Source organism: Motacilla alba, chromosome Z, assembly GCF_015832195.1.
Source record: "Motacilla alba alba isolate MOTALB_02 chromosome Z, Motacilla_alba_V1.0_pri, whole genome shotgun sequence".
Classification (NCBI taxonomy): Eukaryota; Metazoa; Chordata; class Aves; order Passeriformes; family Motacillidae; genus Motacilla; species Motacilla alba.
Window position 1 is genome coordinate 30,351,908 of NC_052046.1, and position 26,016 is coordinate 30,377,923.

The 26,016-nt window shown below is 39.5% G+C and overlaps 2 protein-coding genes across 5 annotated transcripts in view; one reads left to right on the forward strand and one right to left on the reverse strand.

Annotated features, from left to right (window-relative positions):
- Positions 1–23,286, forward strand: part of APBA1 (amyloid beta precursor protein binding family A member 1) — an 86,814-nt gene extending 63,528 nt beyond the window's left edge. Inside the window, exons 6-13 of one of the 2 annotated variants that reach the window (XM_038123357.1) lie at positions 3,544–3,576; positions 4,722–4,808; positions 5,389–5,574; positions 8,920–9,099; positions 9,886–10,098; positions 17,486–17,605; positions 18,264–18,404; positions 19,743–23,286. In XM_038123357.1, coding sequence (XP_037979285.1) covers positions 3,544–3,576; positions 4,722–4,808; positions 5,389–5,574; positions 8,920–9,099; positions 9,886–10,098; positions 17,486–17,605; positions 18,264–18,404; positions 19,743–19,814 — 1,032 coding nt within the window. In that variant the 3' untranslated portion in view covers positions 19,815–23,286. The remainder of the gene's footprint in view (positions 1–3,543; positions 3,577–4,721; positions 4,809–5,388; positions 5,575–8,919; positions 9,100–9,885; positions 10,099–17,485; positions 17,606–18,263; positions 18,405–19,742) is intronic. The other variant, XM_038123358.1, reaches the window with a different exon arrangement.
- A 212-nt stretch (positions 23,287–23,498) lies between these two features.
- The window catches only part of FAM189A2 (family with sequence similarity 189 member A2), a 30,967-nt gene continuing 28,449 nt past the window's right edge, over positions 23,499–26,016 (reverse strand). For all 3 annotated transcript variants that reach the window (XM_038123360.1, XM_038123361.1, XM_038123359.1), the window contains one exon: positions 23,499–25,844. In XM_038123360.1, the coding sequence (XP_037979288.1) occupies positions 25,635–25,844 (210 nt within the window). In that variant the 3' untranslated portion in view covers positions 23,499–25,634. The remainder of the gene's footprint in view (positions 25,845–26,016) is intronic.

Sequence of the window (26,016 nt, forward strand, 5' to 3'; positions counted from 1 at the left end):
TCTCCCCAAACCTGCAGTGAAGAGTTTTTCTTATAGTGTCTGGTTTTTTCCTGCTCTGGGCAAATAAGGCTGTACCCTTCTGTTTAGTAGTCTCTTTGTGTTCCTTCTTGATGCTTGGCTGTGTGTTAGAAAACTTGTCTGATTTGAGAGAAACAAGGGCTTTGGTGAGGCTGGATCTAGGAGGGACATGTCACTGGAGGGTGAAAGGAAAGATTAGCATCTGCTATCATAGGAAATAGGTATCAGGAGGGGAACTTGAACCACAGGGAGTTTGCACCTAGAAGGTAAAGCTTGTGTAGGAATACACATTAGAAAAAGATTGCAGAGATATGGTAGACCAAAACGAAACTGAATTGATTCAAATGGGGCCTAGGAGGTGTAAGAGTATAGAATATTTTTCTGATACAAAATGTATTTTGTAGAAATTCGTTAACAAAATACTGTTCTGAGGATTCTCTTGTGCCTCAGCATTTCTGTGCATCAAACCAGAAGAAATCTATTTAATGCATTTCACTCATTAACACCATAATTTGTGCATCTATGTAAATCAGCAGGCATGCATATCCTTTCTTGTAGTGTATTTGCCTCAGGCTTGAGGCTCAAGTGATAGCATTTGTGACCTGGTAAAACCCTAGCTGGTGTATTTAATTTTATGAAACTCAATGTATTTCAGAAAATTATTGACTTGTATTGTATTGTCCACAAATACCTTTGAAGACTTCTTGGACAGTTACTGCTTTCTGCTTCTAAGTAAAGCGCAGGCAGTCCCCCTGCACCTTAGGCTTCTTGGCTTATTAAGGTTGGTTTTGGCTGATTTTATTGCTGGTTGCAATTAAAGCTAATAGTTTTCAGAGAGAAATTCATTATGACAGATGGACTTCCTGCTGCCAGATTCATCACTGCATCAGATATTCCATATCCTAGATGTGTAAATGACGGCTTGCACAGTGACTGTGAAGGCTGTGCCCTACTCATGCTTGTTTACAGTGCCTTACTTGTTGCATGTCAACCATTTCTCCACTATTGAAGAAAACAAAGCTTTAAATTAAGAGTGAGCTTTTAAAATACACAGACTTGAAGCAGACCATTAAAAAGAAGTGAAGAGCTTTGTTTAAGCCATGCTATTTATACCTTCACAAAAGTGTGTACCGTCTGAATTTAATAATCCCTAAAGTGCTTCCTTGTAGCAGAGCCTTCAGACCACATATTCATTCATTTGGAATATGAACAGACTTTGAAAACAGTTCTCCAGGCTTCTTCTTTAAAGAACTACCTTTTCAGTTGAAAGTACAAGAGTTAGGTGTTTTCTTGCTTGGCCTTCATCCCTGTGAAGTCCAGCTAATTTAAAACAGACTCACTGCTTTGAAGGTGTTCATCAAATGTAGTTAGGAATATTTCATTAGGAGGCACCTTTAGCATGCTGTGGGGTAGGTTTGAACATTTCTAGATAACACCTGATTTAATTTCTGACTGTAATTTAGGATAGAACTCATATGTGGATATTTACTTTAGTATTTTGCATATTTTCACACACTTGGTATCCTCTAGATGCTCACTGAGTTGCAAAAAATTTTTTCTAGAGACTAAATGGGTTGAATAAACTTAGGACCTTTCTGTAGCAAAAGCAGAAGCTTGTTGAGTTGTAATGCATTGTAATTTTGGAAATTGCATCTATATAAATAAATACATTTAATTTACCTTAAATGAAAGTCCTGTATTCTGTGTATTAAAAATATTTTGTGTGGATTAGGTATATTCCGTTTCTTTTTTTTTCTTCTAGGAATACAGAAATAATCTTTGATTTGAGTAAGCAAAATACTGTGGTGATAAAGAGGATTTGTCTAATAAAGTGTCTTGTATAGAATTATCCTAATTTTTTTGTTGTTCATGGACCATAACTTCTTTTGTGACATTTTCGTGCAGTGTTAAATCACTTCCTAAAAGTGCTTGATCCATATCATTGCCTTATTTTATGAAATATTTGAAAGTAGTTCTTCAATATGCTTCCATTTGAAGAACAGAATTTTCAGTACATTGAATTATAGTGTATTTTGGTAAATTGTTGATTCTACATTGTAAAGTTTTAGCTCAAGGATTTCCCGCCCCCCCCTTCCTTAATTTTGACCTGTGCTTTTCTTCTTTTTGAAGGTCCATCATTCTAAAGTTTAAGAAGGGTGAGAAAGAAAAGCTTGATTTTGGAAAGATATCTAAATGCTCTGTCTCAGGAGTGTCTCCTCCTTGCCCAGTGTATGACAGACAGCTGTTACTCAATATGTGATTTCTGAGTATTAATTTAAATTGTGAGTAATGTAATGAAGAGCCTGCCATGTAAGGCAGTTTTAATTGCTTTTGCAATAGTTTGCAATCACCTGTTGCAAAATAACCTATCAGGCTATAAAATACTACTTACTTTTAAAAAGGTGACTAAAAGCTATTTTGAGAATGTTTCTATTTGTAAATAAGCAGCGTGGCCTAAACTTTAAGTAGCTGCTTTCAGATTTGTTTAGACAAAACCTGACAGATTTAAGTTGTGATCATCAGTATAAAAATGTTTGATGTATCTCATGGTTCAGGCCTCTTATTTGCTCTTTGTAGAAGTAGCTAGTGCTGAATCTGTCTGGAGCTTGTAACTATAAGCCTCCTTCCCACCATGAGCACACTTGTAAATTTAATTAGGAAAGAGCCTGTTACTGTTGGAAGTTAAGGGTTAATTGCCAGCCTGGTGAGTATTGCATTCCTTCAGTGAGCAGGTCTGTAAAGTTCAGTTCACCATTGGTTTGAATTCATGAATTCATGACTGTAAAAATTATGTTTGTTTGGATTGTTAGTAGAAGTGTCTTTTAAGGTGTTTCTGGAGCTGAAATACATGCTCCACGGCTTGCTTGAAAAAACGTGATAGTGTGGATATATCTTTGTGTAGGTGTCACAGGAAAATTTGTTGACCAGTTCACTGTGTGAATGTTGATATGGATTTATTTGCTCAGAAGGAGGAGAAAATGAAGGTGACAGTTACCTTCTGTCATTTCATTTATCCAGAAAAAAGTAGCATAGTGTTAGGGAGGTTGTTTTTTTGAAGTCCGTTGAAGTATGAGATCTGAACAACCTGTAATAATAAGGCATACAATTTTTCTCTCACCTTTTACATTGGTGTACCTTGAAAAGAAATAAGTTAATGGTTTACACTGCTGTAAGTGAGGGGAAGCTCTGTTCTGTTTCTTAAACCATCCTCCCCCCACCAAACCTCAAAAACAATTACACTCAAAAAAACTTTGTTGCAAGTAACATTTTAAGTGAAAAAAAATCCTTTTGTGTTCTTCCTGACTCATTTGGTGCTGTTTCTTTTCATTTCTGAAATTAATTGTGCTAAACATGAAATTTTACAATTTTTAAGCTAAAAAACAAGGAGGAAGTTAATTTAAGCAGGGACTAATTTAGACCAGCTGGTAGTCTGTGAGCCCTGACATTAGTTCGTAGATTCCTGCTTGACTTGGAGTCTAAGTTGTTCTCTAACTGTTCTGTCTTTGTTTGTTCCATGCTAAGCAGATGGCCCAGAAATTAGCCAAAAGCAGGAAGAAGGTGCAGTACAAACTCCATCAGCTTGATGTTATGCTTGTTCTTTTGTTTTCTGGGAGGGTTTTTCCCTTTCTTTTTATTTTGTGGGTTTATTTTCTGCATCCAGCAAGGTTTTTTCAGATTTATTTCTGAGCCACCATACGAGTTGACATATCTGGGAAATCAGTTGCCTGATTGGCCATTTTTTGTTGCTTCTCATTAGCCATTTCATGTTAGAAATAGAAGAAAGATTGGATTTATCAAATGGTTACAGGCAGTATCCAAAATGCATATTAAAGAATCAGGATTGACTTGGCAAAGGTTTAAACATTGTAAAATGATGGATTAAAATGAAATGTGGGGGTTTTTTGTTTGTTTTGGTATTTTTTACTTTTGTTTTTACTTTTTTTTTAGTTTAATCTTTATGTAGAAGTGCTTTGTTTGACTCACAGAGATGTCAAATTGCTGGATGCAAAAAAAAAAGTTTATGTCTATACATAAAGTAATATACTGAGATTGACTCATCTTTGTAATAAGTTTTGTTTGTGGAGCTTTCAACTACCTTTTAACAAATGTAGTTTTAAAAATATTACAAATGTTTGCTTTCTTTTAACAAAATAATACTTATTAAGTGGGTTACTGCTTGAAAAGTATGTTGTCCGACTGTGAAGGTCTTGCCAGAACTGCATTATGAATAGCTCAAACAGTACCTCCTGTGGTACAGGTTTTTCCATTGGTCTTGGCAGCCACTGCTAGCCCAAACAGAAATTCCTCAGGCAGGAGATACTGTTAGGCCTTTCTATGGCTTGTATGAAAACCTTATTTGAAGTGGGATTCATAGTGTGCAGAAAATGGTAAAATCATATTACTTTTCAAGAAATCTTTATAGTTCATGTTGCAGTCAGGTATAATTTTATTGAATCAGGAAAAATAGCAGGCAAGCTTTTATGAGGTTAACTTTTTTTTCAAACAATACCCAATTCACTTTCACATATATGATATAGTTTCCACATCTTTGTGTTTATCTTTTGCTTCTGCAGTCTAATACTCTATCCTGCATTGTTATTCCGTTGACTGTGTCTTAGTGTACTCCTGTATGTGAACTAACATCATTATTAGTAAGTATGTTACATAATGTTTCTGTTTGACTCTAATCTATTTATTTGCAGGCTCCAGAAGGTGAATCTCAACCCATGACTGAGGTGGACCTCTTCATTTCTACACAGAGAATAAAAGTACTGAATGCAGACACACAGGTATAGACATAGACATCTTTTTTAGTATTGTTGGAGTAGACTACTGGAATAAACTTTCACGTACATGTTAAAGTTTGTCTTTAAAATGTACTGGATCTTGTATTTCCCTCTAGGCAGAAATCCGTGGCCAAGAGCCATGTCATACAAGCAATTATTCTGGTGTGTCTGACTATAGAAATAATTAGAATTTGTGGGTAAGATAATTGTAGTCAGCTTATGTCTTCTGAGCCATGCTGCCTCAAGTATTGATTGTGCCCAGAGTGGCCCAAAATGTTTAGCTGCAATAATTTGTTTGTATCCTGTACACATATATACCCAGCATATGCAGGTTCTGCAGTTGAGGTCTTGATGTGCTTTCCACAGAAAAAAAAAAACCCTGTAAAATTTTCTCTTTGTTTATTTATTTATTTTTTTGGAAAGTGAAGCTCTTGGTTCCTGTTGTATCTCCCTTCATGCATGACAGATATTACAGACTTCACCTAGCAGAGGTCGTACATCTATTTGTGTGTTTTGATAATACTAGATGTGCAATAAGAACTTAGTTTAAGCAGCTGCTTATGTTGGTTTTCTTATTCCCCAGGAAACCATGATGGATCATCCCCTGCGGACTATTTCTTACATTGCTGATATAGGAAATATAGTTGTTTTGATGGCTCGTAGGCGAATGCCACGTTCTAACTCCCAGGATAACGTGGAAGCATCTCACCCCTCTCAAGATGGAAAGAGGCAGTACAAAATGATTTGTCATGTCTTTGAGTCTGAGGATGTAAGCAATTACATTGTCTTGTAGTTTTCTAGGAGTTGAAAAGTAAGCACGTTTTGATAGGCCCAAAGTCCATTGTGAGTAGTCCTGTTTGCTTTTTAACTGCACCCAGTATTTAATCTAAGCAGAGAAACTTGCCTGCCATATATATGTTTGGACATGACATGTCACAGGAAGTTGGTGTTTATAGAAATGCTTTTTTAAAGTTTCTCTAGTGCCTTCCAGTAACAGTGATAAGAGGGTCCAGTTGCTGAAGATTATAGATAGCAGCTCAAATTTTGCATAAGAGAGGGAAAGTCTATCAGAGTTGCTTATTTTCATAGGGAAATTCTAATCCCAAGTCTTGCATTGAGGATCAGTCACTGATGCAAACCAGAAAGATGATTTTTTATTTTTCAGGTGGTTTGTATAGGGGCTGTAGTTGCTGTCATCATATCAAAAAGCCAGCAAAGAAAGTTTGTGATTTCAGCAATCCCAAAATATGCTGAATAGAGACACAAATTACTAAATTTTAATATATGGCATAGTTAAGGTACTTTACACAGGACTAAGTTACCTTACACAGGACTTGATCTCCTGACTTCACAATCAGTATATATAACTTGCTGATTTTATGTACTTTTTAGAAGTAACTTTCAGTAACTGAAAAGTAAAATCAGACTTACTAGATTGAAGAGATTAGATTTGTAGTTTTTAGGATCATATTCAAATTAGTCCTAGTAATCTAGGAAACTAATATACTCAAGAGAAGTAAGTGAAAATACCAGTTTCTTCCATGTCTTCCAAACTACAGTGAACAGCAAGGACTTTGAGATAGGAAGGTTTTCTTGAATAAGGAGCTGATTGTATGTAATAATTTTATGTAATCTGCTCTAAACCTGTGTCTGAATATATTATCTGAATATATTCTTGCACACCAATATATTACTGCACATGAATGTGTACACATGACCTGCTGCTGAATTAAAAAGTAAGGACGAGCACTGATGAAAGTAATCCTGGACCAAAATTGACAGCATATAAAAATTATGGATTATTTCCACAAAGTAACATGTAAACCTGTTTTGTAAAGCCTTTTAAGAATCTAGTGTGAAATACAGTAGCCAGTGTATTTTTTGCTTAATAACATTTGACATGCTACGCACTTTGAGGCTGCTGTTCCTGTCTTTCTAGTCACAGGTTTGGACACTGCTTGCTCTTTTACTGGCCAGTTGAAAAAGCAGAAATCAAACTGTCAGGTGCCAGAGTCTGGGGCTTATTTTCCTTCACCTGACCCTTTGCATGATCCGTACTTACCAGATCTGTTTCCTAGGCTGCTGTTAATACTTTGGCTAGCTAAAATTTGAGCTTCCCAATCTATGGTTTGTTTGGATCAGCCTGTATTTGTGTCGTGTGTGATCCTCTTTGTGCCTGTAAATCCAGCTGGCATGTAAAATGCCTGTAGATCCAATAAAAGCCCTGCTCATTGATGGGGAAAATATGCTGAAAAACTGCAGATTATATCAGCTCTCCTTAGTCACGGTTTGTAGCTCACAGGTAACTTGCCAAATTTATCTCAAATACTGAAGTGACTAACAGTCAGAATGGAAGGACTGTAGCAGCAACGAAATGGCAGCTTCGAAGATTTTATGCCTCCAGTGAAGTCATGTGGCCTGTTTATATTATAAAACTTGTCTTTTCTTCTTCTGAGACAGCTGAGTACATGGCAGAATCTACACAGTAAGTGAAACAGAAGCTGTATGCCCATTGGCCAGAACATGTCTCTGCTTGGATGAATCTTTGTCTAAAGAGGACAACACCAGATTTTCAACTATTTAGAGGTGTACCTTTAAATGAGTTGAACCTTAGTGATGTCCAAATGCTGGGTGTCTAAGTGGGAGCTAATCTCTTCCTAGTGTGAAGATGCATGTGTATGAATGTAAAGTCTGCACTCTTCACTTAGCTTACTGAGTTATGGAGGTGCAGTTTTCCCATTTTCTTGCTGTCCTTGCTGTCAAAATTAGGTTGATCTTACCTTAGTAATATACTACTGGTCTACATATTGGTCTTTTCAGCGCCAGTAAACATGCTGTTATCATCAGCAGGTTTAGTGCTAGTTTGAGCTGTCTAAGATAAAACAACATTTTTATTTCTGTGCTGGGAACCTTTCCTTTATTAGGGACCAAACTGGACTTTAAAAATGGCCATCAGACTGTATAAAAGTGCACCTGAGCAGCATTCATGCATTATCAGTAGTCTGCCAGGCCTCCACTGTCAGCTGTGGAGCTCTCTGTTTCTCTTCCTTGCCTTTGCCATAGGCAGCACTGTGTTTCAATGCACATCACAGCCACCTCCTGTGCACTACACAGTGCTCACTGTGTGAATCTCTCCACCTATACACAGCAGTACTCTGCACCATGCTGTGCTTTGCTCTCCTGCCCATTACTTGCCTGACCATGATTCCTCTGTTGAAGGCGGGCATCCCTGTGGACTTGCTTGGCACAGAGCTTTCCCTGCATCTGCCTGCTGCCCAGTTTCAGTCCCACAGCTGCAGAAATAAAACAGCTCATGGTGGGAGCAATGCAGTGTATTGAGAGGTGCATTTGGTGGCTTTGGGTGCAGACAAGATTCTGGGAAGCTGCAGGTGCAAGAGGGTGCTCACAAAGGACAGAATGAGTAGGAAAGAGGCAGAGAACTCCCAGTATCATGTGAGTTGAAAGGAGGGAAATAAGTGTAGGGGATAGAGGCTGAAGGTAGTAGCAGGATGAAGAAGGAGATTCATATGACTATTTCCAGTTACTTTAGGGCTTGATCTGGTCTCAAGTTGCTACCTTTTTCCTTCTTTGTATGAGGCTGAGGTAGGAGTAGTCACTGTCAATGTTGTAAAGGATGATAGGAAAAGTTGGAAATACCCTTTCAAATGTGGTTGTATGTTTCCTAGTAGACATTTTCTTTTTCATTGCTGGCTTGTCAGAGAATGACATTGCTTCTGCTGGAAGGGAGTGCCATCTGGGAGCAGCATGTGTGGGAAGAATGATAGGTGCAAGCCACAGTCACTGCAGTGGCTCTACCTTTACACTTACAGTAGCAGTTCTTACCTGTGAAAGGATGTCTTTCTTTCTCATACTTGTAATTTATAATTGCTTACTGAGCTAGATTCATGGCAGAGGTGAATGTATTGAGATTTTGTGGTCTTTAAAATTAATTCATAAGGCACAAATATTTTTAGAGTGGATTGCGGTAACTTGTAGGTTCATCAACTTGATGATCCATTTTACAGTGTGATTGTAACAGAAAGTGTCAGTGGACATGGTCATCAGAATGTTTCACATTTTTCTTTTCTCTTTCCTTTTCTGGGAACTGCTACAGGCGCAGCTGATTGCACAGTCCATAGGTCAAGCATTTAGTGTGGCCTACCAAGAATTTCTGAGGGCAAATGGAATCAACCCAGAAGACCTTAGCCAGAAGGAATATAGCGACTTACTTAATACCCAGGACATGTACAATGATGATCTGATTCACTTCTCCAAATCAGAAAATTGCAAAGATGTATGTCTCTTTTTTTTTTCCCCCACAAATATTCAGCTGCTCTTTATCAGTTGCCGGCCTATGTTGGTAGAAACTAAAAAATCATTAGTACTTCCTATAAATTATCTCAGTCTAGAATATCCTCCCTAATAGGACACCCTATCATCAGTTCTATTTCAAATGCAAACAGTAAACCTCAAATTTATTAGCAGTCTACTGATTTACCATCTGTTTCTGTTCTTTTTACCTAACAATTTCCAGACATGTTTGAACATGAATTTAAAGCAGATTAACAGATTAATACAATTTAAAAAATTACAGTGAGCAACATAAAATTTATAGAAGCAGTGGTGTTTATGAACATGATTGTTTCCAGTTTTTAAATAACTGTATGTGCCAGAAGGCTTTGCAGTTTGCTTAATAAAAATGAACCAGTGTGAAACTGGAACACACAGGTAATGTTTTTCTAATGCAAAGTTGTAAAGTCTTGCAATCTCTTCTTATTGAGCTTTGTCCACCAAAGCTCATGGCACCAAGAGTTCCTTCACTGGAATTTCTTTTCATAAACAGAAATTACTTCTGAGGGGTGTTCAGCTCTAAGTCTGTATTGTGTGTCATTTAATGTTTGAATGCAAATGAAAGGTAGTAAAACGTGTACCCTATCTTGTTTTGCCTTTGAATTAGGAAGGCAGGTTGCAAATGAAGAGGGGTATATTTGTTGGGTTTGTGAATGTTTGGAGGGGGATGATATTAGTTCCATGGGTGTGAAAGTAACTCTTTTTTTAAACACTTTTTCTTACTATACAGGTTTACATTGAAAAGCAGAAGGGAGAAATTCTAGGTGTGGTGATTGTGGAGTCTGGCTGGGGATCCATTTTGCCTACAGTAATCATAGCCAACATGATGCATGGAGGACCAGCAGAGAAGTCTGGGAAGCTGAACATAGGTGACCAGATCATGTCGATCAATGGGACCAGCTTGGTTGGTTTACCACTCTCAACATGTCAGAGCATTATAAAGGTAGGGAAAATGTTTCTGGAAGCTACGCATTTTAAAATTGTGACATAATTGAAGAGCAGAAAGTATAAAACTGAAGTAAATTCTTACCAAATGTTTGCATAGCACCTTCCATTTCATGATCTGAAAAAATAGTATAAATTATGCCACACCAATTTTCTGACTCCCCACAGGACCACAGAATGGGTAAGGTTGGGACCACTGGAAGTAAGTAGTCTAATCCAACCTTCCTGCTCCAGCAGGGTTGTCTAGAGCATCTTACTCAAGATTGTATATCAAATAGCTTTGGTATATCTTCAGAGAATGGGACTCCAGAGCTTCTCTGAAAATGTATTCCTATGCTCAGTTTTCCTTACAGGAAAGAAATTCTTCCTTATGTTTGGTGGAACTTCCTGCATTCCAGTGTTGGCCCTTGGCCTTTCATTCTATTGCTCAGCACCACTAAAAAGAGCCTGACTGTACCCCCTTGACATCCTCCCCTCAGATACTTAATTGATGAGGTCCCCTCTCTCGGTTGTCTCTTCTCGGTGCTGAACAGGGCCAGCTCCCTCAGCCTTTCACAGAACTGTATCATTTTTTAGATTGGAAAAGACCTCTAAGATCATGGAGTGCAATGGTAAACCTTTTCCTCCTAAGTGAAGTGCTCCAATCCCCTAATGATAGCCCTCAACAGGACCTGCCTGCTCCAGGAACTCCATGTCCCTGTTGTGCTGAGGAGCCCAGAACTGGACACAGCACTCCAATTGAGCCTCGCCAGGGCTCAGTAGAGGGGCAGGATCACCTCCTTTGAGCTGCTGGCAGTGCTCTTCCTGATGCACCCCGAGACACCATTGGCCTTCTTGGCTACAAGAGTACTGCTGGCTCATAGACAGTTTGTGCTGGGGCCTGGGATCATTCCTCCCCAGGTGCATTTGCCCTTGTTTAATTTCAGAAGGTTCCTTTCTGCCCAGCTTGAAAGGAACCCTGCTTGTCAGGGTCCTTCTGAAGGGTTGCACAGTGCTTGGGTATCCGCAGCTCCTCCCAGCTTTTGTGGCATCAGTGAGCTTGCTCAAGAGGCACTCCATCTCTGATGACAGATAAAATAAGATTGGACCCAGTATTGAAGCTTGGGAGACAGTGGCATCCAAATAGACCTGTGCCACTGATCCCAACCCTCTGAGCTCTCATTCAGCCAGTTCTCAGTCCACCTCACCACCCACTTCCTGAGCTTGGCATAAGGTTATCTTGAGGGGCAGCATCAAAAGTCTTGATCAAGTCCAGAATGACAACATCCAGTGCCATTCCAGACTGCTGTGCAATTTGCTTGTGTACCAGGGCTCTGTGCGCAATTTCACAAGGGAATATTTTGTGCAGAAGGAAGATACTACCAGGTACACACTTGAAATTGAATATCACAGATGGAGGCACAGGTGCCTTATATTGTCATAAGCCTTACTAGCTGTCAAATACCTCTTAATATTTGGATGAAATAGAGTAAAAGCTTTTTTGTTTGTTTGCTTATACCTATTTTTAAAGCTTTAAAACTTTGGCTAAAGACATATTCTCTGTGGCATCTTTGCCCAAGTTATTTCAAAATGCTTCACTTATTTGGTGCTTCTCTTCACTTGCATAAAGGGGACATTTTAATTGGAAGAGCTTTCTTCCAGTTGTCAGAAAAGTATGTGAGAGTGAAAAGCTTGCAGGTCACCTGGAACTGAACAGTGCCTGGGGCATCTGTTGCATACAAAGGAATAAGTATTTCAATATCAATGTTTAAAGAGCAGGAAAGATGCATCACTAGAGAGTGTTTGAGACAAAGTTCATTAGTTATTTTAAGTTATTTATTGAAATTAGTTATTTGTTCAAATGGTGCTGCCTAGCCCTGCAGATCATCACATGCAGATGCATAATGTGATGCTGATGGTACGTTATACAGACATTCTTCCCTCATTTTTAGCAACGTACCTGTTGGACTTACTCATTTAGGCAACTTTTTGGTAACAAGTTATATATAGTATGCAAATTTTTCTTTCATTTTGTATTTTTTAAATTGAAAAATAAATTTCCATTTACAAGATTAATTTGCCAAGTTAAAAAAAAAGTGCAAAGTGATTTTTTTTTTCTTAATGGATTATGTCTTAATACTTGAACTGAGATGTTTGTTATAAAGACTTTCCATTCAGGCTTCCCAAAATGTTAATACTGAGTTTTGATAGGGAATAGATGCATAAGTCACCAAACGAGTCATTTTAGATTCAGTGAGTAAAAATGACAGCATGGGTGAGAAACTGAAAATATGGCAAAAACAGTCTTACATCTGTAAAGAAAGGAAGAAAAAAAATTGCATTAAATATCTTTGTGCCAGCATCATCAAAACAAAACCCCCTGCAAATTTAGGCTCCTTGTGATTGCTTCCTATCCCGCACAATTTTTATTTCTAAAACTGCAATAAGTTATACATCCCTTATTCATATGGAGATTTTGTTGTGCTCATCAGTATTTTCTCAATGCAGAACCCACCAGCTTTGCTGTTTCCAGCTTCTGCAGGCCTTTCTCTTCTTCCCTGATACTTACCACAGTTTCCACAGGAACTGCCAGCCTTTTTTTTTTTTTTTTTTTTTTTTTTGTCTTTCTAAAGAGATGATAATCTGTAGGGTTGCAGCTCTTCATAACCACACATCTGAAGTTATTCATATAGCACTTTTGGAAACAAGTATGCATATGAATGATCTAAGTGCAGGTCATTAAATGTGGTAGAAATATGCCAGATTTCAGATTTCCTTAGCATGCTGAAGGATTCCTATGAAAAGATGATAATATTATGTGGATAAACATATGTCACAAGCACTTCAAACAAGATAATTCAGTATTACAGATGTAATCTCTGCTCCTATTTTGCCACAAACCAGTTGCAAACTGATGGAGCTTGGAAGCAGCTTTCCATGTGTTGTGGCTATTCCCTAATAGGATTATGCTACTTCTGTCTTTTTCAAAAGCATCTGGCTGGCTACTATCAGAAATATACTCAGGAACTAGAAAAACAAAGAAAGGTGATCAAAATACAATTTTTTTGTTTCTGATCATTTTGTTTTACCAGTCTGTATACTTCTGAAGATCACCCACTTCTGAAACATATACACTTTCTGTAAAATTAAAAGGATTTTTCATTAGGGACAACATTATTTTTTTACCCCAGGGAATACATGTAAGTAACTTGCACATTCATCAGGGAAGTAAGGGCATGATGATATGAAATCTATGTACCCTGAGTGAATTCAAATGACTGAAGTTAGACACTTAAATTCCTCATAGAAATGGGCATCCCCAGTACTCTGCATGACTCCTACCTTTCAGGATTAGAATGCTGAGTCAAAAGCCCCTTAGACTTTTCCATAAACATCATGCCCACAGCGTAGTTCAAGTTGAGAAGTCCCTGTTCTCTACAGTATGTGATGCTGTCAAGACCTGCCTGTAGAAAGTGAATAGCCCTTGAGCATGTGAGGTGCACTGCTAATTCCTCACCAGAGTAGAGGAGTCCATAGTCATGGAAGAGGTGGAGTTCAGATCTTCTTTCTCCTGAGGTGGAGTACAGGCAGTTCCCACAGCCGTGAGCTTTGTCATTTTGTGGTCAGACACCCATTTATTGTCTTGCAGCAGCTTTCAAGAATGAGCAAAGCTGAGCTCAGCACCGTGTGGACAGCTGATACCCAATGTTGATTACATCCAGTTTAAGGCACTGACAAGAAAACAGACTTCAAGGTAGTTCACCATGCCTGGATGCCAGTTTAGTTACTTAAGTCACTGCTGAATCTGGAGCTCAGCTCAACAGAATCAGCAGCAGTAAACTCTATGTAGAGACTTCAGTATATTACTTTAGCTACAGTAGAAACTGCTTTCCAGAATTAATCATTTTAAGTCAGTGTCTGACACCTTGATTGCAGTGGGACCTATATTTCTATTGTATATATGAAAGAAATTCAGAAGCAGATACTGGAATTGGCAGGTGTTTAATTAAGCGAGCTGAAAGTTGCTGTATTTTTTAGAAAGAATTTCATTCTTTATGTGGATTTTATTTATGAATGGATTTATGGCTTATATTTTGTGTGAATTAAGCATTTCAAAAATCTCTTTTAACAATCTCCTAGAGCTCTGAGTACTTGAAGTTATACAAGAGGTCAAGATGGCATTTATTTGTGGTTTATTACATTTTTGTTTTCACGGAGCCATATGAGCACAATCTCTTGAGTCAGACAGTCACTCCTGTAGCTCGACTAGACCAACATTTTGGTTCAAAGTAGAGCAGGCTTCTTAAGCTGTGCCCACTAGGATTTAAATAACTCCAGGAATGGATTCTCCACAGCCTCTCTGGGTAATACCTGTTTTACCACTCTGACAGTGAAAATAATTTTTTCTTATTCAATTTTCTTCTAGTATTAAGGAGTTCATGGTGAATGTGATATAACTCAATTGTAAGAGAGGAAGAGTACTTGGAATGTATCAAGCTCTGTCTTGGGGTAGATGATGAGTGAGTAGATAATTTAAAGGTTAGGATAAAAGGGCAGACTGCTAAGGGTGACACTTGTGGGTGTGTGCTACAGGATGCCTGGTCAAGAGGTGGATGAGGCCTTCTGCAGACAGCTCAAATCAGCCCTGAAGTGACAGGCCTTGGTTCTTGAGGGGGACTTTAACTACCCTGACATCTTCTGGAGAAGCTACACAGCAAAGCACAAACAACTCCAGTTCCTGGAGAGCACTGGTGACATCTTCCTGTCACAGATGATGGAGGATCCCACAAGAAATGGGTGTACTGCATGACCTCACCCAACAAACAGGAAAGGGCTTGTTGGAGGTGTGAAGAGTGGGGCCAGCCTCTGAGCAACTAAGATTGTAACCATGGGCTTTGGAAGAGCTTATTTTAGCTTCTCTGGGGATGTTGACAGAATCCCATGGGAAGAGGCCCTGCATGGAAAGTTGATATTCAAGGATCACTTGCTCCAAGCTCAAGAACTACACATCCCAATGTGCAAGAAGTCAGAAAAGGGGTCAAGAGACCTGCATGGATAAATGAGGAACTCCTGTCATTACTCAGACATAAGCAGGAAATACACAGGATGGAAGCAGGGTCAGCCTCTTGGAATTAATGTAGAGAGGTTGTCAGACTAAGGAGAGATGAGACAAGGAAGGCTAAGGCCCATTTGGAATTAAATCTGACCAAGGATGTCAAGGAAAACAAGATGGGCTTCTTCAAATACATCAACAGCAAAGGGAAAACAAGGGATAATGTGGACCTGTTAGTAAATGGAGGGGGCACCCTGGTGACAGGACACAGACAAGGCAGAGTTACTGAATAGTGCCTTTGAATTGGTGTTTGCTGTCAAGACCAGCCCTCAGGAATCTCTCACCCAGGAAATCAGGGTAAAGGAATGTTGGAAAGAATATTTTTTCTTTGGTCAAAGAGAATTGAGTTAGAGAACACCTAGGCAAACTCAAAATCTGCACATCCAGGGGCCCTGATACAATGCATCCATGAGTGCTGAGAGAGCTGGCAAGCCACAGTAAGGGTCCTGGCCATCATCTTTGAAAGTTCATGGCAATCTGGAGACTTATCTGAGGGCTGGAGAAAAGCAAATGTCACCCTGGTCTTCAAAAAGGGCAAGAAAGAGAACCAGAGAACTACTGTCCAGTCAGCCTCACCTTAATCCCTGGGAAAGTGATAGAATACCTTGTTCTGGAGGCCATCTCTATCCATGTGGATGACAGTAAGGTGATCAGCAATAGTTAGCATGGATTCACTGATGGTAAATCATGCCTCATTAAATTAATTGTCTTCTATGGAAGAACAGCTACCGGAATGGATGAGGGGAGAGCAGTGGATGTTCAACTTCTGCAAGGTTTTTGACACTGTCTCTCTCAACATCCTTGTAGACAAACTCAGGGAGTGTGGACTGGGTTAGTTGGCAGTAAGGTGGATAGAGAATTGGCTGAATGGCAGATCCCAGAGGGTCATAATCAGTGACACAGGGTCAGGTTGGAGGTCTCTAGGTAGCAGTGTCTCTCAGGGTTCATTACTGGTGCAGTATTTTTTAAGTTATTAATCAATGTCTTCAATGAAGGGACAGATCCTCCTCAGCAAGTTCACTGATTGAGCTGGGAGGAGTGGCCAACACCCAAGTGCTGTGCAGCCCTTCAGAGGGTCCTCAACAGGCACGAGAGATGGGCAGAGAGGAACATTCTGGCATTCAGCAAGGGCAAATGCAGGATCCTGCACCTGTGGAGAAACCACTCCATGCACCAGGGAGGGCTGGGACTGCTCTGCTGGAGAGCTGCTCTGTGGAAAAGGACTTGGGGACAAGTTGTCCATGAGCCAGCAGTGTGTCTGTGTGGCCAAGAAGGCCAATGGTGTCCCGGGGTGCATCAGGAAGAGCAGCTCAAGGGAGGTGATCCTGCCCCTCTGCTCAGCCCTGGTGAGGCTCACCTGGAGTGCTGTGTCCAGTTCTGGGCTCCTCAACACAACAGGGACATGGAGCTCCGGGAATGGGTCCAGGGGAGGGGTACAAAGATGGTTAAGGGACCAAAACATTTCTCTTATGAGGAAAGGCTGAGGGAGTTCAAGAAGAGGGGATCTCATTAATGTATCTGCAGGGAGGATGCCAGGAGGATGGAGCCAGGCTCTTCTTGGTGGTGCTGACAAGTAGGACAAGGGGCAACGGGCAGAAACTGATGCACAGGAAGTTCCATGAGAACATAAAGTAATAACTTGTGTGGGTGACCATGCACTGGAACAGATTGTCCAGGGAGGCTATGAAGTCTCCCTCACTGGAGATACTCAGGAACCATCTGGACACAATCCTGTGCCGTGTGCTCTGGGATGACCCTGCTTGAGCTGGGAGGCTGGACCAGATGACCCACAGTGGTCCCTTCCAACTATACTCATCTTGTGATTCTGTGAATAATAGAAACTATGTGAGCACTGTTTATACGAGCACTGTTTATACAAGGGGGACCTACGGTTTGCTTCACAGAATTTAGTATATTTCATTAGGGAAGCAACTGTTCAGTAATTAACTTAGCTACTTATTTAAAAGTCATTGGTCATTTGGTGAGCTGCATAGACCTGTTTTAATACTCCTTTTATATATGATTTCTGTTACCAAATGAAGAAACTGCCAACAGGAATCTAGTTTTCCTAACACAACTGTGCCGAATTTTTGGCAAGAAAAGGTTGATGTTTTATTACTCATCTCACTGAATATTCTGTTGCTTGTGTCTGTCATTCAGTGATCAGATTCTGGTATAATGCATACAAAAATCTGTTTATTCAAGGCTGCTCCCATGTCATCGTTCTAACACCTTTTTTTTTTTGTTCTGCTCATATTACTTGTTTAACTCTCAGTTTGGTATTTTTTTTCAGGGTTTGAAAAACCAGGCCCGGGTTAAACTGAACATAGTTAGATGTCCTCCAGTAACCACAGTCTTGATCAGAAGACCAGACCTCAGATATCAGTTGGGCTTCAGTGTGCAGAATGGGATTGTGAGTAGCTTCCATGTTTCTGATCAAGCTTTAACACACATGAAACTTCTCTATTTGTGGTTAAGTTTCAGTGTGAGAAGAGGGAAGCTGCTGTTTTCTCCCTTACAGCAAGCAGGATTTTGCATTTGTCAAGTCTGAGATGTAAAAATTGTTTTAATAAGAGGTTTTGCTTTGACTCCACTTACTTCACAAATGTAAAGTCAGACAGAGGAATAAAAAAGTTGTTTCAGCTTAAAAAAACCAAAAATGTGTGTAAGAGTCTGCTTTCGGCATGCATCATATATTTTTTTAACCAAGCCATTGCATGGTCTCAAAAGAAAAAGTCTGTTCTAGATCCTTTTTGTTGGAAGGCATCTGCCTAATGAACATCATTAAATTGAGGTCCTTCATACACTCAAATTTCCAAACCACAAGACATGTAATGTGCAACACAAACAGCCTTTTCGGACAGTTTGTTCTGCTCTTGAAAGAGAATATCCATTAGCTACTCACTGTCACTAACAAATTTTGCTTTTGAGTCAATGATTGATTTCATCTTAGAATTTGCTGTTGCAAGTCTGCGTTTAAATGTTGATTCATGTATTGCAGGCAAAAAATGGATAGTGAAAAGTGTCTGTTTCTTATCCAGCCCATGATAAATTTGTGCTCTCCCTTCCAGATCTGTAGCCTTATGAGAGGAGGCATAGCAGAGCGAGGAGGTGTGCGTGTTGGCCATCGGATCATTGAAATCAATGGGCAGAGCGTTGTAGCAACACCCCATGAGAAAATTGTTCACATCCTCTCAAATGCTGTTGGTGAGGTAAGAACTAGCAATGTGTCTAGGCAGTATAGCAGAGTTCATTGCTGTTACCAGTAACAACCAGTGGAAACCAGTAACGAGCAGTGTCCTTCAAGGGACTGGGACCAGCACTTAGTCATGTCTTCATCAGTGACATAGACAATGAGATTGAGTTGCACTCTCAGCAAGTTTGAAGGTGACATAAAGATGAGTGGTGCTTAAGGAAAGGGATGCCAATAGAAGGACCTGAACAGGTCTAGAAAAGTGGCCCATATAACCTTTGTGAAGTTCAACAAGACCAGGTGCAAGGTCCCACCTCTGGGTCTGGGCAATCTCCAACATCAATAGAGACTGGGGCTAAAGGGATTGGGAACAGCCCTGAACAGATGAACTTGGTGGAAGGAAGGTTGGACATGAGCCAGGAATGGACACTTGAAACCCAAAAAGCCAACTGTATCCTGGTCTGCATCAAAAACAGTGTGGCCAACGGGGAAGTGATTTTCCTTCTGTATTCTGTTCTTGTGAGACCCCACCTGGAGTCCTGTGTGCAGTTCTGGAGCCCTCAACATAAATGAACCTGCTTGAGCAGATGAAGATGCAGGCCATAAAAAGGGTCAGAGGGCTGGAGCACCTCCCCTGTGAGAAAAGGCTGAGAGAGGTTTGGTTGTTCAGCCTGGAGAAGAGAAAGCTCCAGGGAGACCTGACAGCAGCCTTTCTATGTGTAAAGAGGGCTTCTAAGAAAAATGGAGAGAGGCTTTTATCATGGTCTCCAGTGCAGAACAATAGGCAATGGTTTTAAACTGAAAGAGGGTAGATTTAGATCAGGCATAGGAAGAAATCCTTCACTAAAAGGTTGGTGAGCCACTGGAACAGATTGCCCAGAGAAGCTGTGGATTGCTCTTCCCTAGAAGTGTTCAAGGCCAGGTTGGGTAGGGCTCTAAGCTATCTGTTCTAGTGAAAATGTTGATACCTGCAACAGGGCAGTTTGGACTAGATGATTTTGAAAGGTCCCTTCCAATTCAAACTGTTCCATAATTCTGTTCTACCTCTATTGGCCTATTGCTAGTCAAATCCAAAAAGCTGAAGTGAGAGCAAGCCTGCGCACCATTTCTTTCATTATTTGCCCCATACTTCTGTGCTTTAGAAGAACCATATCTTGAAAATATGACGTGAACAATTTTACATGGTTCATCAATACTAAACATATTGTTTCATAAAATCATCACCTGCAATACTTTAATAAGGGTATGAAAACACTCAAGTTTTACCTTTTCTTCTGCCTTGTATGACCTTATCTGGGTCGTTCACATGAGGTATGAATGTTTAGGAACATCGATTAATTTGGCTTATTTCCTCTAGATCCATATGAAGACTATGCCAGCTGCCATGTACAGACTGTTGACTGCACAAGAGCAACCAGTTTACATCTGAAGCCGACACCTCACCGCCACAGTGCGCATGGAAGATGTTTTTTCCTCATTAGTGCTTGTCTCTCTAGTACTGCATTTCTGTGTCTGCCAAGACATTTCTTTCTCCCCCTCATCACAGACAGAAATACACTGTTGCTCTGTCCTTCATTCCTTTTTCCTCTTCTTCTCACCATTTTCCTGCATTTTGGTAAGGGGCAAAATGTATCTGTGGAACTATTTTGGTTACATCTTTTTACAAGTGAAACTTCATACAGCTCCACATGCAAAACAGGAAAATAACAGCAGCATAGTTTACAGCAGTATTCACAGATGGCCCTATTTCATGCTACATAATCAGTTTTATTTGTGTGGCTGTAATTTTACAAACTGAGTAAATTAAATGTTGCTGAATGAAAAATTACTTTACCAAATAGATAGAAGTGTAGGGTAAAAGGTGTTCTCTTGGATATCCTGCCTGTGACTTTGCTTCTCTTGCCCTGTTTTCTCACAGGCACCAAGCTCAGTACTAAAGGCTTGTGTCTGTGGGGAAAGTAGAATACCAAAAGGATTATTTTGCCCTCAGGAAAAATTGCCTGCTTATGAAGATTCAGTAAATGCTGCTGTTGTAAAATGAATTGTCCAAATACACACCTTTTAATTCCCCTCTGTCATCAGTTCTTCATGATAGTAGGACTCCAAAAGATACTCCATAAGTTCCTGAAACATGTTATTCTTGCTTTACTTAGACTAAGAAATTTGGGAGGCATTTTTTACAGCAGCCTCCCCCTCTCTGCCCCCAGCTTTCTATCTCCTAGTTTTCTTCAGCTTTGTGTTTTATAGTCCCTTCCTGATTTTAGAGATTAAAGAAGTTGGGGGGAGAATCTTTAAATAGCCACAAGAAAAATATTGAGGGGATCTGCTGAATAGCTACACTTTTTCTAGGCTCTTAATTCTGATTTTGGTGCACATAGCCATGTGTGCCAGTGTATATAGACATTTTTAAAATTGTGCTTCCTATTTATGAAGTTTGAATATAAGAGATCTGCAGACTATTCTAAGTAATTTTGTTCTCTGAGCCAGTTTTAACATATATTTTTGTCCAAAGACCTGTCTAATTTTATTGACTTCCTGTTTAGTTCATGATATAGGTAACAGTTGAAAGAATGAGGCAGGAATAAACTTATTTATTTTGTTACATAATTTAGCTTGTGATTTTTTCCCATATATATGGCACTTACAAGAGATATGTGTGTACTATATGCACTTGTATGAAGATTAACTGTAGGGATGTATGAAATCTTGTATTTGATTAGCCTCTAAGTTGCATGCTAGAGACAAAAGGGGAAAAGGGGGCTGGGTTGGGTTCTTTGGTTTTTTTTAAGAGGGAAAATAAAAAAGAAGCAGTGTCTTTTCTTCCTAGTGAGAGAATTCTACATTCTCTGTAGTTACTTTTTTTCAGGACTGTACACTAGTGTTTATACTGAAGTTGAACCATGCGTTTAGTCCAGGCTAGTATGTTGATTTCTTTTAAACAAACAGTTTGTGCTGTGTTTTGCTATGATGGAAAGGCTCAGTGATGTGAAAACAAGAGCAGACAACACACAGCCACACGCCACTTCTGCTTTGCAAATGCGGTGTTGTTCATAGTCACTTGTGTCTCACTTGTTGTGACGTGAGCTGTGCAATGTAAGCGTTGCTTGCAGTCCAGTGATGATCCTAGACATTGCTATGGGGATTCATGGAAGTGGGTGTGTGCATGTGCACTTGTTGCAAACACTGCTGAGAACCACTGAGCACTCTTGTCAGGGGTCCATTTTTTGGCTTTCTAAAGTCATGGATAACCATGGCCTGATCAGAGTTAGAGGATGAACTGTATTTCTGTGGGAAGCAGATATTTAAGGGACATAATGAAGTGGTGCATAAACTGTTGTAGTAAGGGGATATGTTTTAGTGTTGAGATTAATGTACAATGACTTGATTTTACTGCATTTATTGTTGTTATATAATTTAATCTAAGGCTCCAGAATAGCAGATTGCACAAGAGAATGGTGTTAGTATTCCAGGTTAGTAGTTAACTCTGCTGCCTCACTGATGCAACAAGATAATTAATGGCTTGTGAGTATATTGTTTAATTGTAGACATCTGGTTTATGGTAATTTGAACCTTTTTTCTAGAACTTTCCATATATATAGTAATAAATGTAAATATGGTATATAACCATGTACAATTTAGAAGATTATATACAGTGCAGCCTTTCCATAAATTGCCTGAGGAAACCTAGTGAACTCTTGAAGACACAGTTATCATGCTTCTGGTTCCTGCTGTGTGTATGCCCTCTACTTCACTTATTCTGTGGTTCTGTCTAGCCCATGTGGTGAAGTCTTTAGCTCACTTCAGGGGGAAATGATGAAAATCTGAACATGCAAATGTATTAAGAGAAGAAACCACTGTTTCTTTGGATATCTTGCAGCTAGGGGTTTGTGAAGTTACTGTTCATCCTAAATAGGTGCTTAAAATTCAGCAAATGAATTAATTAAGCAGGACCAGAGCTTAGCAAAAAAAAAAAAAAATCTCATTTTTTCAGTTACAGTATGCACATAAGATTTCTAAACTGAGAGGTCCACAGTGTGTGCACACTTCTGAGAGCAGCCTTGTAAACCGTCCCATTTTACTCTGTAAACAGAGTTTCAAGAAACTGGAACTCAAATGGGAAAGCTGGCTGTTCTCTAGGCTGTTGCAGCGGTTTGATAGATCAGATATGGGGATTTTTAACAGATGCAAAGGAACATTCCTTCAAAGGTTTACATTCCTTCTTCAGTGACAGACCTGAATTATTTTTCTTTCATCCTTGCTGTGTCGTACAGTCTAATTAACTCTTCAGTGTTTACATTAAGGATGAAACATCCCTTGTACTTTTTATTTTTGAGAAGTTTCATGTTTGTTTTGAATCTTGTTTGAGTCTCAGTTTGGATTTTCAGGTTTGCTAGCTTTCCCTCTTTTCTAAAAGAAATGTATTTCTCAAGACAGCAACATGGTTGAGATCTCTTGTATATATTTAGCGCAGTACCTAGACTATGAAGTTGTACTATTGTTCTGTAAAGAGGATGAATAGAAATTATTGTAAAGCGTTGGGAAAAGCATAGTATTGTATTTGTAACAATATTGTTCTTTGTAAACATTTAATGATCTCTATATAAAAATATAAATATATATATAAATATATGTGAGCCTGGAATGTTGATATTGCACATCTACTGAATGTAATTTCTCTGATGTTTTCTGCCACAGATCTCTGACCTCTCTAATGAAGCTGTGCTGGTTTGATTTGGGGGAGAGACAGAGGGGAGAAGAGTGGGCTTTTTGCTTTGGATGGGACGGGTAAGGGGTTTCTGGCCAGTTATTTTGTTGTGATGTATTTACTGTGCTACATTCCTTTATTTAACAGAGCGCTAATGTCTGTAAGATTTGCAACAATAAACTACAAAACAAAAATACCTCAGACAAGGCTGAGAATTTGCTCATACTGACCTAGAGGCTGACTTGCCAATGTTGAATGCATGTATAATTGGAAGGTGTCTGAACTTCTTTTTTGTCACTTAGTCTGGAGTAATTCTTATCTGTGTTTCTGCAGGCGTGAAGCAATGCTGTTACCTTTATTTTTAAAACAGCATTCTTTTCAGGCAATACATGACACTAGTGCTCCTAAACAAAGGTGATTCTTCATCTACTGTGATTGTGACAGAAATAGTATTTCTTTGACTGAACAACTTTAAATAGGAATTTTTCATAAATGGGGCTTTGATAAAAGTTCTTCACAGAGTAGTTTCTGAAATCACTGTTTTCCTTTAAATGTCATCAGCATGATTTATTATTAAAGACCTAACACCATTTCAGTAAATAAAAAGTAGAATTGTGATATGTCTGTCCGTAGAATTAATCCTGGAACTGCCTGTGCTAAGGTTAAAAATACTTTTTAAAAATATATAATAATAAAATAAAAATATATAGTGAGAGATTATAAAAAATATGATCATACTTGAAAGTAAAAAAAAAAAAAAGTCATCCAGAGAGTGTTTCATCTGGTGAGGCTTCATAGGATTTTCTGTGCCTCATAGGTTCTCATGAGTACTTTGAAAGCACAGAAATGACAATACAGATCACAGCTGATTAAGAAGAAAACTAAACATGGGCATTCAGCCACTTAGTGGCTGTTCATAACATGAAATACACATACCATCAACATCAGAGAATGAAATATTTCACCTTAGTTGCTTAAATGACAGAAGAAATTGTGAAGTCCCTGGTAAGGGTGCAGTAGACAGGCTGAGCTTGAGTTCTGCATTCCCTTGTGTACCACCCTCCATTCTCCTATTTATTCTTACCATTATCTGTACATATCAATTTCTGTGTTACAAACTTTTCTGCATTTTGGTGGATAAACATAAGACCTAACTCCAGCAGTACAGAGAAAAAAATGTCAGCAGATTTGCTGTATACACAGGGGACATGTTTCTTGCCCCCTCCTTCAGTGTTTTTAATGGTTGGGATCCACACAGAGGACAAGCAGACCCCACCCCAGTTCCAGCACCCTGTAGAGCCTTGCAGGCTGAAGGAGTGATGCTGGTGACCTGCAGGGACTGACAGTGTCAGTGGTGGGACTGTAATTCAAATAATTGTTCAATGCAGAAACATATGGAGCAATCCTGACCCAAAATCATGGTACATGAAGAGTTCATGATCCACGTGCCTCTTACCTGAGTAGGGCCAGGCCTGTGCTGTGCTTTGTGCTGCTCCTACAGATGGACCTCCAGGGATGTCCCTTGGCCACAGAATAAATTTAGATGGTTTATTTTAAGTAGAGAGCCTGCAGGCAGCCCCAGTGGCACTCAAAATGGTAACTACCACCCAGCAGTGCATGTGTGTCCCTGCCTTTGTCTAGAAGTGCAGCAGTAAGGTCCCACATGAACAGCCCTTTTGACTGCTGAAGTGATGAATAGAATTGTTCTCTAAGAAAATTTTTTATTACGTCAAATGACCTCAATGGGGTAAAATGGTGGGATCTCCATAACTTGTGCCCTGCTGATGCTGCACAATCTGGGGTTCGCAGCACCTGAAGGAATATAAAATTAACTATATCAGCTTCTTTGTTCATAGCACCTACTGCAACAAACAGCATTTTAAATGAAACTACACACAGAGTGCCTTTCTTCCCAGGACAGTAACAAGCCAGCACCACCTGTTGCAAAACACCTGTGCTTTTGGGTTTGGATGTTGTTCCATCATTAAGACAAAAATAATGTTCCGCCATTAAGAGAGAAGTTTACTGAACCATAAGAGCACTTCTTGAAGACAGATTTTATTTTTAGTACAGTTTGCCCATCAACAACCTTCCTTTGTAAAGAATGATTTTACAATTCTGTACACCATTTTTTACTAACTTAGTTTGTATCTGAAGGTCTCCATTTTATGACAGGAGATTTTAATTTAAACCAAAGTGCCAAAAATTTGTGAAGTTCTTCAGTACTGCTTTTGACAGCTCCTTCCACAAGAATGATGTATCATCATACCCCACAGCTACACTTTACCAAACTTCACAGAGATGCAGGGCACCAGTGTATCACGAACAGATGAGCTGCAGCTGAGAGCCCAGTAAAGGTCAGCTTTCAATCTGCTCATTACTCTTTGTAGAATGATCTTCACCCTTTGGAGTCTGTGCATAAGAGTATTAAAAAAGAAGGTGATTAGTGACAAACCCATCCACCCACTTGCCAAAGATGGTTTTCCTCTGCAGTATGTGTATGTTGACAGAAGTGCTCTGCTGAGGAATAGCCAAAAAGCCAGCTTAAAGCACAGTTTCTCTGACAACACCAATAACACTGTGAGGCCGTTCATGTTCTGCTCTTTGGATCCTCCTCTCTGCTAGCTGTTCTCCCTCTGTGGTGAAAGTACTCAAGTCACCACAGCTCTCCAGGTACAGCAATCCAGGATGCAATCTGGAAGGCAACACATGGACTCTCAATGATGCGGCTTGCTGGGCAGGTGTTGTCATCGCCTTTAAAAAGAAAAGAGAAGTTTAAATCAGTTTTGTTTTCTGGTTCTTGTTCTGTTAAAATAGTTTTTTTACCCAACTAGGAAGAAGCTAGTTGTAGTGCTGTCTGTTATGATTAAAGAGTAATTTAAAAAGCTATAAAACCCCTAGCATTTGCCAAGGAGGCATAGGAAAA